The sequence below is a fragment of the Hemiscyllium ocellatum genome, chromosome 8 (assembly GCF_020745735.1).
Source record: "Hemiscyllium ocellatum isolate sHemOce1 chromosome 8, sHemOce1.pat.X.cur, whole genome shotgun sequence".
NCBI classification, from domain to species: domain Eukaryota; kingdom Metazoa; phylum Chordata; class Chondrichthyes; order Orectolobiformes; family Hemiscylliidae; genus Hemiscyllium; species Hemiscyllium ocellatum.
The window spans coordinates 30,742,175-30,758,282 of NC_083408.1; the positions used below are offsets into that span (position 1 = coordinate 30,742,175).

The window sequence follows — 16,108 nt, forward strand, 5'->3', positions numbered from 1 at the left end:
TACTGCCTATCATGCCTAACTGTTAGGGGCCCTGCAGACCACTCTCAGTAGTGACTTTTTTTTACCATTCTATTCCTTATCTCCCAATGTTACAGTCTGAATACCCTGAACCAAAGACATCTTTAGCTATTGCACCAATGATACCGCTGATTGATGACGTTACCCCTTCACCTTTAATAGCATCTTCTTTCTTTTGAATATTATATATCCCTCAATATTCAGGACCTCATCCGTGTCTCATGCAGCAATGTCTCTTAAAATTGTTATCAGATCATGTTCATATGTTCATTTTGTTATGAATGCTATGTACATTCAGATATGGAGCCTTTACGTTGGCCTTTTTTGTTATCTTTACAGCATCTAGCCTTGACTGTAGATGTATCCTTAGCCTTATTCCCTTTGTCTCTTCATTTTCTGACCTCATTTTCCATGTTACTGTTTTGGTCTCCTGATTTGTCTCTACTCCATGATTTTGTAACAGATCAAACAACATAATTCCTCACCCCATCAACTAGTTTAAAGGCCTCTTTACCTTCCTAATTTTGTGGCTTGCTGGAACACTATTCTCAGCACGGTTCAGATGCTAGACTATCCCATTAGAGACAAAAAAAACTGCAGATGCTGGAATCCAAAATTGACAGACAGAAAGCTGGAAGAACACAGCAAGCCAGGCAGCATCAGGTGGTGGAGAAGTCGACATTTTGGGTATAACTGTTCTTCAGGACTAGGGGTGGGTGTAGGGGGAGCTGCAGATAAAAGGGGTGGTGGGGGCAGGGTGGTGAACTGGGAGTAGGTGAAGATAGGCAGAGGGTACAGTCTGGTTGGTCAATGGGAGGAATGAATCCTCAGGCAGGGAGGAGTGGAACGGGGATGCTTGGGAGGGAGTCAGGGGATTGGACTTAGTTCTTCAATTCTAAGTGTTGAGTTCTCCAGGCTGTAGGTTGCCCAGGTGGAAGATGAGGTGTTATTCCTCCAATTTGCAATGTGCTTAACTGCGGCAATGAAGGAGACCAAGGATGGTCATGTTGGAAAGGGAGTGGGAAGGGGAATTAAAATGGGCGATGCTCAGTAAAGCATTCCCTAAGTTTACACTCTGTCTCCACGATGTAGAGAAGACTACATCGGGAGCCTTGGATGGAGGTAAGGGAAGTGGTGTCCTGGCAGGTTTTGCATCTTTTCCGATTGCAGGGGAAGGTACCTGGGGGTTCAGGAAACTAAGGACTGTTGAAGGCAGCAGTTCTTGCAGAAGGCAGAGAGGGGAGGGGAAGATGTATTTTGTGCTCCTCCTCCCACCCAGCATTTTGCAAGAACTCCATCCCGTTCTCCCAAGTCCTGTGCCTCTACTGCATCTGTTCGGACAGGAGACATTCCACTTGCGAGCATACCAGGTGTCCACCTGTTTCAAACAACATGCTTTCCTCCCTCTGTCATCCAGATAATGCTCTGCTGCACCACCTCCATTTCCCGTTCCAATGCTCTTTAGGCGGCACGGTGGCACAGTGGTTAGCACTGCTGCCTCACAGCGCTAGGGACCTGGGTTCAATTCCTGCCTCAGGCGACTGACTGTGTGGAGTTTGCACATTCTCCCCGTGTCTGCGTGGGTTTCCTCCGGGTGCTCCGGTTTCCTCCCACAGTCCAAAGATGTGCGGGTCAGGTGAATTGGCCGTGCTAAATTGACCGTAGTGTTAGGTAAGGGGTATATGTAGGGGAATGGGTGGGTTGCGCTTCGGCGGGTCGGTGTGGATTTGTTGGGCCGAAGGGCCTGTTTCCACACTGTAAGTAATCTAAAAAAAAACCCTGCCTATGCAATAAAATCAGAGTCCCCCTCACCACCCCACCAGTCCCCCTGACCTATCATCCCAACAGTCTTTACATGCAATGCATCAGCTTTAAACATTTTTGCCAACTCTAACTCGACCCTATCACCAAGAGTATTTTCCCCATGCCACCTCTGTGTGCCTTCTGCAAGGACCATTCTTTTTGATAGTCTTTGGTTTGTGCCATGCTCCCCACTGACCACCCCCCCCTCCCCAAAACCTGCAGGTACCTTCCCCAGCAACCGGAAAAGATGTAAAGCCTGCCAGTATACCACCTGCCAGTACACCACCCCCCCCCCCCCCCCCCCCTCCTCCACCATTCCATCCAAGGTCCCAAACAGTCCTTCCAGGTGAGACAGAGATTCACCTGCCTCTCTTCCAACCTAGTTTACTGCATCAGGTGCTCCCAATGTGGTCTTCTCTACGTTGGGGAGACCGAACATTACCTTCGGGAATGGTTTGCCGAGCATCGCAGCTGGTTCTGCAGGGGCCAACCAGACGTCCCAGTCACCGCCCATTTTAATTCCTTTTCCCACTCCCTTTCCGACATGACTATCCTTGGCCTCCTCCATTGCTGCAATGAAGCACACCACAAATTGGAGGGACAACACCTCATCTTCCACCGGGGCACTCTACAGCTCAGAAGACTCAACATTGAGTTCACCAATTTTAAATAACCTCCCTTCCCAACCCCCTCCCCCTCCCTTCCACTCCTCCCTGCCACCAACCGGGTTTATTCCTCCCACTGACCAACCAGGTGGTACCCTCTGCCTGTCTTAACCTATCCCCACTTCACCACCCTGCCCATGCCACCTCTTTTATCTGCAGCTCACCTTACACCCACCCAGTGTCGTGAAGGAGGGTTATACCAAAACGTTGACTTTTCCACGTCCTGATGCTGCCTGGCATGCTGTGTTCTTCCAGACTATTCCATCAGTGCAGTCTCCACCTTCCCTAGTATTGATACCAATGCCCCACAAACTGGAACCACTTCTCCTACACTAGTCTTCAAGCTTTCAGGTATTAATTTCCCTGATTTTGTCTTCTACCTATTGGTAGAAGAACTGAAGTAATAATCCAGGGATAATTGTCCTTGAAATTCTGTTGTTATTGCCTAGTTCCTCATACTGTCTAATAGGAACCACTTTTTTTCTCATACTTGTGTCATTAGTGCCTACATAGAATGGAATAATTAAAAATACAGCAAAATATTTTATGACTATTGCTGCTGTTGTGAGGGAGGAAACACAGCTTACTTAACCAATGTCCTCTAAATAGAAATCGAAAACATAACTAGTATACACGTATTTAATGATGGTTGTAGAAAAAATGTTGACCATGATACTGGGGATAATTCTTCAAAATACCCCCGTAGCATTTTTCACACCCCACTGTCAGAAAAGATAGTTCACTGTCTCATCTGAAGGACAGTGCAGCACTCCCCCTCTGTAGAGTATTGGAATGTCGGCCGACATTACATGGTCAAATGTCAAGGCAAATATTAATACCAACGACCTTTCGACTTGGACATGAGAGTGCCGTCACTGACAAATGATGTTAGTAAACTGTCGAGATAATAAATCATGTCTTAAATCTTCATACTTACTCCGCCATTTGTTGGGAACGAAGGGGTGACAGCGAAGGTCTAAACCACTGGAAGGGGCCTCTCGGTTCTGCGATCGGTCAACAGAATCACTAGGAGTACGGTCTGCTTCAGCAAGGTTTACCAGTTTATTACGATGCCGGGCACAGGTTTGTCCAGCAACACAGAGGTTAACGGCTTCTGTGTTCCTTGGAAAAATTGCGCAATTGAATTTGAACAATAAACAAACTTATATATTTCTTAAAAGACAGTATAACCTTAATTACAAAGCAAAATCAATGAAATGTAAAAAGGTGACCTAATAGACAGCAGGTTAATCCAATGATGCTTCCTGGGAAACAGTATTGTCTTACACACATTATCGTCTCATACTTGTGGTTCAAGGTTAGTCAGGGTGGTCAGTTAATGTCTTATGATTCATTTTATGAAGACTCCATTGTCTGCTTTATTTTTTAATTCAGCGAGCTCAGCAAAGCAGGAATGCAGCTTCCAACCATTTTAGCACAGTATTAACCTGAAGCCATTTTTTAATGTTACTTTTGTGGTTAGTAAAAGCTTGCATAGATTTGTTGCTCCTGACAAAAGCCTAAATCCAGATTTTAGATCCTCAACAAAAGGAGACATTTGAAAGCATTCTTTGAAAATCTTTTGTCGAAGCAGGGGAATGTGTATCTTCGTGGAACTCTGAACCATCTTTCCTACAGTGAAGAGGAGCAGTTCGTGAAGCCTTGTTCACCGTCACTTTCACTTGTCTTTTTCTTAATTGCCTCCCTTCCTGAATGGCCAGTTTCATGCCATGGACACCTTGTACAAAAGCACCTATGAAGTTTCGCAGGCCATCTCTGCGTTAGTCCCACAGGGTGGGCCAGTGCTTTGTCGAGACGAAATGGAAGAGTGGTCTGCTTCAGAGGCTAACTTATTTGAAGAAGCACTGGAGAAGTATGGGAAGGATTTTGATGACATCCAGCAAGACTTTGTAAGTAGTGCTAAGGTGGAAAAGAAATGAGAGAGTTTTGCCCCCATTCCACTAAGATATAAATAACACCATGTCTGCATTTAGCAACCTCCAGGTTTGCATGAGTGGTATATGTTGCAGAGTACATAACACAAAGAAAGCTATTTAGCTTCTCAACTCTATTCTGCCATTCAGTTAGATTATGGCTAATCTGCACGTTATTTTCATTTAACCCACCTTGATGCCAAATCCCTCATGCCATGACCTAATAAAACTGTATCAGTGTCAATACATGTGGTAACAGTGCCGATATCTAAAATAGGAGAAGACCAATAAATACAAAATACATCACTGGAAGGCAGTGCTGTAGCTTGAGATCTGTTCAACCTGCAGTTTTAGCCAAGTCATGCCCGTAAGCCAAATGAGAGGAGCACAGAGCACGAAATGGTGTTTCGTTCAGCATCCTTCACAGAATAGAAGTACCTTTTCATGCTGTGGGCCAGGGGAGTCTGGTGGATGGCTGACAACATGATGATCTTCTGTGTGAGATGGCTTACATTTGGAACTTGTCTTTAAAACAAATTACTGAAATTTGTGTTGTTCCAGTGAACAGGATGTGTTGGCCTTTCACGAAAAATAAATTTGAAAGACATTATATCATTTTTATTTCACTTGTTTCTCAAAAATGATGAACTAATGCCGCATCTCAGGCCAGCTTTTTTAACAACACTTTCTATCTGATGAATGTCTTAGTTGCCCTGGAAGTCATTAACCAGCATCGTAGAGTACTACTACATGTGGAAAACCACTGACCGATATGTGCAACAGGTAACTTCTATATACTTACTGATAACTTTGTTTTTAGAATGGTGTTGTAGGTTCTGTAAACTTGCTACCATTTGTCAACTACTGTTTGGAGCAAACTGTTTCAGATATGCTTTTGCTGCTATTGCAACTTGACCAACATTTACCTTGGAACCACATGTCTTGCCACCTGTCCGATTTCTAACTTTTAAGCAACCTATTTATTCAATTGACCAGCTGACTCCTGCAGTGATTCTCACGGTAATTGTAACACTGATGTCATATTTCACTGCTAACCAGACTTCTATGCGACTGCTCAGATGGTAAATCCATAGCATTGCAGTTGATGAACTGCTGAGGCTTATTAAAAGACAAGTTGTAACAGTTGATAAATTTGAGCCTCCAGACCACTGGCCTTTTTTTGACCAAGTATTAGCTCTGATCTCTCATTATCTTTCATTTAGAAACGATTGAAAGCAGCTGAAGCAGAAAGCAAACTGAAGCAAGTGTACATTCCTAACTAGTAAGCACTTCTTTTCTCACCTTCTCATCTGTGTCCAATTCAGTTGCTTGCAAAATGTCAAAAAGCCTGATATTGGTCCATGTTACCATTAGCACCAGTCCCTGTGAATACTGGGCTGTGTCTCTTTTTTCCATCACACTTCACTTTCTCTAACTAGTCATTGCTGGTTTCTGCATTGTTAACTTTTGGGGTAATGGGATCTTCTTAACTCCTTGCATCACGACATTTAGAACATAGAACAATACAGCACATTGATGAATGTATCGTAGAGCTGCTTTGACTTTTAAAAAAAATCTTTGAATCTATGCTTCTTCAACTGTATTCAGAACAATCACACTTACCTGACCCGTTTATATATGGACAACCATTGTACTTCTCAAATACCATAGTTGAAGAAGAGGGTAATGGAAAGGGTCTTAAAGAAATAAAATTTCAGCACTTTTCAAAACATCAAGCTATCTCAGCTTGCAGTAGGCAAGAGGTAATTTAAACTGCAATCACTGTTATGATATAGAAAACACATACAAAAAGGTCCCACAAACACCAGTATGATAATGATCGAATGAGCTGATGTTGTTTCAGGAATAAGTATTGGCCAGCCTACAACTGTTACACCTTACAACTTGAAATAGCATCTGAAAAACAATGCAGAACTCCCCCAGTTCTATAGTTAAGCCTAGAGTTTTGTGCTCACTGTTCTGGAGTAGCACTTAAACTATAATCTACTGACTCAGAGAAAGAGTGCTAGCACTTTAGCCACAGGAGACAAATCTAGTGAAAAGACTGCGATTGAGATTCCAGAATTGGCCTGTTTCCATACCGTAGGGAATCTAATCTTAAAAAAAGGTATGGCTGCCAGGTGATTGAGTGATAGGAGGACATGATGCTCAGGAGGCCAGAGTCAGAGGACCATAGGTGAGACTTTCAAAGTGGGCATGGGAACCTCACAATCATTTCTAGGTTATTTCCTGCACGGTGCTCCTGCAAAGATATTTTGAAAAGTTTGTTATACAGAAGTAATAAAGACAAAATAGAATATAACAAACTATTTATATATTGCATATGTCTAATGATTTTGAAGCGCAGGGTAAAATACAATCCCATTAAATCCCAAAATATCCTCCTTTACAGAGCTCACCCAGTGAGAATTCCCTTCTATTTCACATCTATAAGGCTTAATTTGCTTCAATACCCTGTCTTAAGAATTTGATAGCCCCTTCCTGAAAGCTTCATACAATTGTGCTTGGATTTTCTCAGCTTCAGCTAACCCCTTCAGGGTCTTAATCAAATACTTCTGTTCTGGAACTTTTATACAAAACTCCTTGCTCTGAAGTAACCATCTTCTTAACATTCCTAAACTATCCCTCCATTCTCAGAATCTACTGTTTTAGACTTCTAGATTCAGCCAAGACTTCTGCAAGCTGTCCAAAAGTTACCATAAAGAGTTTTTTTTAAAACCCCAAGTGATGGGGGTTTCCCATTAGTCCAAATAAAGTCTTAAAAACTTCTGTCTGAAAGTCTAATGTACGACATCCTTTATTCTTTCAAACTTCCCCAGTATAAACAAATTACCATTAGTATCGCAACATGATATCAGATTGTTTAAATAAAAGTAAGTCTCCATGGCTACAGAAGTACCTACAAGTTGATCATTAACCCTCTTCAGATATGCAGAAAACCTATATACCACTAGTTAAAATTCAAAAATCCAAAATAAATGAATGAAGAGGTGGGGGGGGGGTATATAAACTCATAAGTTAGGTAGAAATGTGGTGGGGCTGAAGGTATTGCTTTTGTTCCTCAGTGGTATTGAGGGATGGCTGTCTCTTGAGGTGGTGCTTAGATAGTTGCAATGTCTACCTGTTCAGATGGCCACCAAAGGTTCCATAGATGTGCTGGCCAAAGTTCTGCACTCAGCCAATTACACTACAATCAGAATAGGCAGATTATCCTGACATTTATCATTTATGGGCTTTGCTGTTTGCAATTGCCAACAAAAGAAGTAAATGGTCCTGAGAATCTGCTCTATAAGCAAAGGTCTCCTGCTTTTACTGTCTGGCTGGTAGATGAGCAAATGCACACTATAGGTGAGTGAAGCAGAGCTTGTGCAAAAACAAAGCCTATTTGAAAACATTAGAGTCTACTTAAGTAGGATCTGTACAAACTATAGTTACCGAAACTATAGTAAAGTTTCACAAGGCAACTAGGATTATTTCCTCAGCAAAATACAATGAGTGGATGACCATTAACTGAGATAAATTCCGTAAACCGTCAATCCCAATCACTTACTCCAAATGTAATTGTCAAGGGAATTACCTAATCATCTCCATTTCGTGCTACTAATCACCGAGTGCTGAATGGTATTCTGTTGGAAACCCACCCGAAATCCCAATTTGAATGGTAGCCCCACTCCATGGCCTTTAGTTGACTGGATCATTGAAAATTGCAATGTATGTGCCTAAAGGTTAGTGTGTGGGACCAGCACCTGGAGCCAGCCCCACTTTCTGATTCCTTACCCTGACTGAAAATCCTGCCTGTAGTGTTACTCTAAAGAAACTTTTTTTGTCTTTTTCCCCCATCCTGCCTCTTAGTAATAAGCCAAATCCAAACCAGATCAATGGAAGCAGCTCAAAGACTGGAACAATGAATGGAGGGAGTGCGCTGGCACCTAACGGAGCAGTGGCAGTGCCAGGACCGGGTCGAGCTTGCGAGAGCTGTTACAGTAAGTACTCTTGGAATCACAAAGCAAAGGTATCATGTGGTCCAACATGACCATGACTTTGAGATGGTGCCAGCTGTTGAGCTGCAGTGTTAAGAGTGTCTGCGGACTTACAGGCACCTTTAATTTACACCAACCTTTCAAATCCAGTTGGGCTGCTTAAGTGAACAAGACATGGGACCTGAGCATCATGTCCCATTTATCCCTGCTGAGACTGTGCTGCACGCCTGACCAGCCAGTAAAATGCAACAAAATAAACAAAAGGGGAGGAAACTTGCAATTTACTTCATTTTTTTTGTTTCACCAGCCAATCAATCCTATCAGTGGTACTCGTGGGGCCCACCCACCATGCAGTGCCGACTCTGCGCAGCCTGTTGGGCCTACTGGAAGAAATACGGTGGACTGAAGATGCCAACCCGACTAGATGGTGAAAGGCCGGGACCAAACCGGAATAATCTGGTAACTCCCAAGTGCTTTAGATCGCACCAATTTTTTCAGCTGATCTCTGTTGGTTTATTCGCTTTCCTTTTCTACCTCAAAAGACTGACTGCTTGTTGCAGTCCACATCCAAGGACAGCCTCCAAGCCCTCACCGAGAAGTTGTGCTTTTTTTTTTAGAGTTTGAATAGATTGCAGTCAGATTTGATCTGGTGCCTGTCCAGTGTCAGGGCAGGAACCACTGCTCCTTAATACTGTGGAGAAATTGTAGCACCTCTGATCCTACCCTGACTGAAATCAGCCCAATGATAAACAGCTTGCAAAGTCGGTTTGATTGAATGTGGGTAGCAAACCTGCCTTTTGAGTCAGAAAGTGATAGGTTAAAACCCTGCTCAAGGCTGAAGTGAATAATCTCCATTTACACTTTAGTGCAGTGCTGAAGGAATGCTGCATTGTTGAGAATGGCTGAAAATCAAACACAATATTGAATCTGGCTTTTTTGATGAGATTGAATATTGCACAGCGCTATTCAGATGAAAGCAGAAGTGTTCTTTGTTCAAACTAACATTGCTCAACCAAAACCTTCCTAAAACAGATTTATTGATTGCTCACCTCAATCCCATTGATTAATCAGCACAGTTAGTAGACTTACTTTGCCTAAATTAGTTGTCCAGCTTGCATATGCAATGCCTATGCATGTGATGAGGTGTTATATAAGTGCAGACGTTAGTCCTCTTTAATATATTTAAATTGCAGTGGCATTTCTCGATAACGAGATCTTGGTGCAGCCTCCAACTGCCCTTGATGATCTTTCTTCTGTCACTATTATGTATGGAAGTGTTTACTTAGCACACCTCCTTCTAAGATCGGACAGTTACCAGACGACTGTCTTTAGTGCATTCCCTTGTTGTATCATCAGTTCCATGCCACCGAGTTATCTGTGCTGATCCCTCGAGTTCAGTTTTTTTTTCCCTCTGTGAGTCTGTTTTAACAATTGCTGTTTTACTTCTCTCCCAAGAATGCCCAGGGTCTGCCGGTTCGGAACAGCAGCAGTCCCAAGTTCGCCCTGAAGACAAGGCAGGCCTTTTATCTGCATACAAACAAACTGACAAGAATGGCCAGGCGTCTATGTCAAGACATTTTGCAACAGGCAGCGCGGCACCCCCATGTGCCAATTAACATCACAGCCATCAAGGCAGAGTGTAAGTACCAAGGTAACATCAGAGTAATATTAACAAATATATTGTGTGAGTAAGTTATCCCCAGACTTCAGAATGCTTTGCTGATGAGGAAATTAGTCTTTTCTCGCAAGTTGCCTTTTCCCCAATCGAGGTTATTCTTGCTAGGTTTAGGCCTCATGTGATGGTCACTTTCCATTACCCAGACTTGTCTTTATCTGACAGGTAGTCCCAGCCAAAATTAACTGGTGGGAACATCTCGCAACAAGTCTACAAGGCATTAGTGAGATGGTGCATGGAGTAATGCGTGCAGTTTTGATCTCATTTTTTAACAAGAGGTACGGTACAATTGAAGCAGCTCGGAGAATGTTCTGTAGGCTGATTCCTGCGATAGAGATGTTTTTGAAGAAAGATTGGGTGTTTGCTCAGTGGAATTTAGAGAAATGAGAAATGGTCCTAATAAAAGGTAGAAGATTCTTTAAATGCTTGACATGCAGATTTTCATCGGTGAATCTATAACTGGGAGCACAGCTTAATAATAGGGATTCTCCCATTTATGATGGAAATGAGAAGAAATTTATTTTCTTAGACGGTTCTTAGCGTTTTGAATTCTCTTCCACAGAAAGCAGTGGAGACTGAATTATTGAATATATTCAATGCTTAAACTAGACAGATTTTTGATCAACAAAAGAGACAAGAGCTTTGGTCATCAGTCAGGAAAGTGGAGTTAAGGCGAAAAGCAAAGTAGCCACGGTCCCCCTGAAGTACAGAGCAGGCTTTTTGGGAAGGACAACCTACTCCTTGTGTAACGGTTCCATTGAGCAGTGTCTCAGAAAATGGATGGATTGCATTCATGTTATTTGCTGGGTATAAATGGACTAATGTGGTTTGGAAAGTAGAAATAAAACAAAATATCATCTTTCTAATTTGCTTTAATTTCTGACACTTTTGTGTTTTGATGCGCACATGCTCCAGGCATACAAATAGTTGCTCGTTAGCGCACAACTTGAATACTACCAATCAGTATCCTTTTCTCTTGTAGTAGAAATAGTGAGATTGTTTGAAATTTGGCACTTTTGCTGTGGTGCAAGTTGAAAAGCTTTAGCAACATGTCTCTCTTCATTCGTGGTGCTCATACCACACTGTTCAGACTTATTGTTCTTGTCCTCAAAACTTGTAGTATTAGATTTTCTGGTCTGAGTTTAAATGTAGATTCCACAGGGTTCCATTGGCTTGGAACTGGCCAGCTTTGCATGTTAGGTCTTCCCTGTTTGAGCCATTGTCTGGCTTCCACAAGTCTGTAGATAAACCTGAGAAAGCAAGCACATTCAATAAAAGGTTGCAGCCCCAACTCTAGTCCAGTGCCATTATATCCTCAGCTCAAACATTGCCTAAATCAGAGGATTTGTGATGTGGAGTTGCCAGTGTTGGACTGGGGTGGACAAAGTCAGAAGTCACATGACGTCGGGTTATAGTCCAAAAGGTTTCTTTGAAATCACAAGCTTTCAGAACTTCACTGACAAAGGGACAGCGCTCTGTTGGCTTGTGATTTAAAATAAACCTGTTGGACTAAAACCTGGTTTCATGTGACTTCTGACCTAAATCAGAGGATTAGCATTTATGTTTCGAGTCTACTCCCAAGATGTGAGAGATACTTTGTCTGAGTACGAGCACCTCTCTGATGATCAAAACAAATTCTGTAACACTTTTCGAAGGGAAATTGGATAATTACTTTTAAGTCAGATAAATATGTGAGTCTGTGGAGATGTATCAGAGAACTATCTCATACCATGAACAAGAAAAGTAGTCACCATGAACCAAATGACCTACTTTTGTGTTGTATCTCCTGTTTGTTCCCTTCTGAACTTGCAGAAAGAAATATGTGAAAGGTTATAGTAAAAAGGGATCATAGAATCCATACAGTGTCGAAGTAAACCATTTGGCCCTTTGAGTCCACACTGACCTTTTGAAGAGCATCCCATCTAGATCCATCCTCCACCCCCCACCCCCCACTCTATCTCTGTAACCCATGAATAGCAGTGAGTGAAATGCTCATTAGGAAAGCCAGTACTGAAATGATGGGCAGAATGGCCTCTTACACTGCAGTTATTCTGTGATTCAGCAGCCTGCTTGTCATCCGTCAGATGTCAATTAGAGCCAAATATATGCTGTAGGCCCAGGCCCACTAGAAGCTCAGTTGAGTAGGTCTACAAACGGGACTTTTTACAGCCAGCAGAGAAAAGTGACTTTCATCTGTTCAGCTGATGAAGGCTCTGAATACAGGCCCAGAGGACAAATAACCTCATCATGACACCTGTTCTTGTGAAATGAAATTGAGAGAATTTAAGATTGTGCTAGAGGACTGACGACATCTAAAACAACCTACCTCTCCTTTATGTGCTAGATACACTGCGGTTACCTGCAGTACCAATACAGATCACAGGATTGAAACGAGCAGCTAGGAAACCCTTGGAAACAATTGTGGAATACCTCGGTAAGAATCAGCCTGATTTAGTAACCAGTGTTGGTAAAGCGCTTCATAATCTGATCAAACATTTGCAATTCTGATTATTCAAAGTTTGTGGTTGGTGTTTGCAGTTCACAACTGATTAAGTCTTTGAATGCTAAAACTGCTCTGAGCAGAAATAAAATAGGCAGACCTTGTCTAGTGAGACCATATTAGAAATGTAAACAAATAAAATGTTTGTAGATAGCTAAAAACATGTTGCATAACATGTGTCTGGGAAAATATTAATATAAATGAGATAAACACACCATCAAAATGTTTGATTTTGAGAATATAAAATATTAGAATAGATTGTGTAGATGTAAAAAAAGAGATGGATATCTCAAACTTGTCTAGTTGCTCTATTTGTAAACCAGTAAATAGGTTTTAAAAACTCAATGCCTCAAGCGTGCATGAGCATGTATTAAAAGCAAAAAGGCACTCTGCCTTCCTATTCTCTCTCAATTTTTAATACTCTGTTCATAATGTAATCTCTTCTGGTGCTTAGTGATGTTCCAAAATATATCAAACAATGCTGCTGGTCCTAAGCAGCATCCAACAACCTAAGCTAGAAAGTATACATTTCTGGATGTTGTCTGGAAGAAGAGTCAGATGTGATACAGACGGGCATCACGTCCTAGCTGGGCTCAGATTGAAGAATACCCATGCTTGCTGTGCATTATGGAAGTGAACCATAGGAAAAGTCAGCAACATCAGGGGACAATGATGTATAATCACCGGATTCTCATAAACAAAGGGACCAGACTTCAAAAATACTTGAATTGTTGTAAAGCAGTTTGAGATGTCCTGATGTTGTGAAATACACTGTATGACAGCCATCTGAATTTTGACCTGCTTGTTGTCCGCAGAGGCCCATCCGTGCCCGAAGCAAGACCGTCCCAACGTCAGTTTGCACATCAGCAACGTGACACCTGCTAAGCTGATGCCTATTTTAAATCACAGCTCTCCAACCATCCTGGGCAAGCGGAGCTATGAGCAACACAATGGCATTGATGGTTAGTATGTTAGGTAGCAGTGTCCTGTTCCTGGTTATTTTGGGGCTTATACTTTCAGAAAAATGTACATGCTAATGTGGTTACTCCTTAGGATTATTCACTGAGAATTCTCCCTTCTCTCAGTGCTGAGACCTGGTGGAATAAAGTTTCATAGATATTTAAAAAAAAGACCCATTGGAAATACATGGCAGGTCTGAAAAAAGGAACAACAGATTCTCATTTTGGTTATCTTTCAGCCTTTGCACTTGAACTATTTTGATTTCATGGGTGGTAAATGCTGAGTTGTCCTGATGTTCAGCCAGAATATGACACTGTTCAGGGTAATGAAATCTTCATTAAGTTATGAACCTCTAATCAACGCTCCTTGCCTTCAAAAGTGACAGAATAACATTAAAATCTGACTTTGTTCAAGGCTTAAACTGCCAAACAAATAATTAAAACAGGTAGATCAGTAAATAATAACAAAATGTCTCACACAATTCTTTGTCCTTTTTAAGTTTCTTAACTCCTTAGTCAAAAAAAAATGCACCACATCTCTGTTAGGATTATCTACATAATTTTGTTACATTTACCCATACAAATCTGGATAACCCTGTTGAATTTGATCATTGTGGGCTAATATTTTTCTTTGAAACATTAGTGAGAGTTTTGTGAATTTGAATAGCTGTTTCATTCAAAGAGATGCAAATTAGACACATTGGCACAAATCTCACATCATTTCTATATTTGATTTGAGTGTTTCAGCTTCTCCCTGAAGCTAACTGCTTACAATGAACTGAACGTTCCTCCCAATATTGTGCTGAGTCAGCTGCAGTATCTGTCAATTGATCGTATTTCTGACATATCAATGTCTTGATCCATTTTTATATAAGAATGGGACATCTCGGCCCATCGAGAGTACTCTGCCATTTTTAATGCGACCATGGCCAATTGAACACTTCAATGCCTTTTACCTACACCATCCCATAAGTCTGTTCACCACTGGTAATCAATCTCTACCTTAAACGTGCTCAAAGACTGAGCTTCCATGGCCTCTTGGGTAGAGAATTTCAAAGATTCACCACCCAACTTAGTAAAAACATTTCTCCTCATCTTAGTCTTAAATTGCACCCCCTTATTTTCAAATTGTGCTCCTCATTCTACAGCCCCCAAAACAGAGAAAACACCTTTTACCTGCATCTATCCTGTCCATCTAACCTATTGTTATTCGAATGACTGTAAATTGAGAGAGGAGAATATTCAGTGAGACCTGGATGTCCTTGTGCATCAGTTGCTGAAAGTGAGCAGGGAGATGCAGCAGGCAGTAAAAAAGGCAGACAGTATGTTGGCCTTCATAGCGAGACGATTTGAATACAGAAGTAAGGATGTCTCGCTGCAGTTACACATGGCATTGATATAAGGCCACACCTGGAATATTGTGTGCAATATTCTTGCTGTAGAAGATGTTCAGTAAAGTTTGACCAAATTGATTCCTGGGATGGCAAGACTGACCTATGGGGAGAAAGTAAGTTGCTAAGGGTTGGATCTTCATTGGAGCCCACAAGAATGAGGGGGGATTTTTAGGAACCCATACAATTTTAACAGAACTAGGCAGTTTAGACAAAGGAATGATGTACCTGGTGGGGGAGTCCAGAACCAGGGGTCATACTTTAAGGATAAGTGGTAACCTATTAGGACTAAGCTGAGAAAAAAATTCTCCATCCAGAGAGTGGTAAACCTTTGGAATTCACTAATAGAAAGTGGTTGACGCCAAGACATTGTGTTTTCAAGAAGGACATAGATATAGCTCTTGTGTTGAAGGGATCAAGGGATTTGAGGGTGGTATTAGAGTATTGAGCTCGTTGATCACTCATGACCATATTCAATAATGGAGCAGGCTCAAGGGGTCGAATGGCCTATTCCTGCACCTATCTTCAATGTTTCCATCAATTTTAAGTATTTTGTGGGTTTAAGTGTGATCTCCTTTCATTCTTATAAACTCTTCCAAATCTGTTCTGAAGTGCGATCTAAAATGTTTGCATGTTGTGTATTTCTGGAGGTTTTTGCTGAAAATTTGCTTTTTCTCTTCCCCGTTTGGTTGGGGAAGGGCCAGTTTCCACACTATAGGGATTCTATGACATAAAGAGGTTTTATATTCTTTGGATAAAAAAGGGGCAGCTCAGTGGCTAGCACTGCTGCCTCACAGCGCTAGGGACCCAGGTTCGATTCCAGCCTCGGGCGCCTGCCTGCGTGCAGTTTGCACATTCTCCCCGTGTCTGCGTGGGTTTCCACCAGGTGCTTCGGTTTCCTCCCACAATCTAAAGATGTGCAGCTGAGGCGAATTAGCCATGCTAAATTGCCCATTGTGTTCGGGGACATAAACTGCTGGGTTTTACGTGTGAGAAAGTGGAATTGCAGCAAGATTTCTCTACTTTAATATTCCATTCCTCTTGCAATAGAGACCAAAATTTCATTTGCTTTCCTAATTTCATGTTGTATCTGCTCCTTTACATTTTGTTATTCATGTATAAAGATACACAAATCCCACTGTAATCTGCAGCATTCTGTATT

General features: G+C 41.8%; 1 protein-coding gene across 9 annotated transcripts in view; it reads left to right on the forward strand.

Annotated features, from left to right (window-relative positions):
* Window positions 1–16,108, forward strand: part of LOC132818097 (metastasis-associated protein MTA1-like) — a 151,660-nt gene that overhangs the window by 41,888 nt on the left and 93,664 nt on the right. For 7 of the 9 annotated variants that reach the window (XM_060828780.1, XM_060828772.1, XM_060828774.1 and 4 more), the window contains exons 9-16: window positions 4,208–4,396; window positions 5,129–5,203; window positions 5,644–5,702; window positions 8,294–8,424; window positions 8,729–8,880; window positions 9,877–10,072; window positions 12,441–12,530; window positions 13,412–13,558. In XM_060828780.1, the coding sequence (XP_060684763.1) occupies window positions 4,208–4,396; window positions 5,129–5,203; window positions 5,644–5,702; window positions 8,294–8,424; window positions 8,729–8,880; window positions 9,877–10,072; window positions 12,441–12,530; window positions 13,412–13,558 (1,039 nt within the window). The remainder of the gene's footprint in view (window positions 1–4,207; window positions 4,397–5,128; window positions 5,204–5,643; window positions 5,703–8,293; window positions 8,425–8,728; window positions 8,881–9,876; window positions 10,073–12,440; window positions 12,531–13,411; window positions 13,559–16,108) is intronic. The other 2 variants (XM_060828773.1, XM_060828776.1) reach the window with 1 other exon arrangement.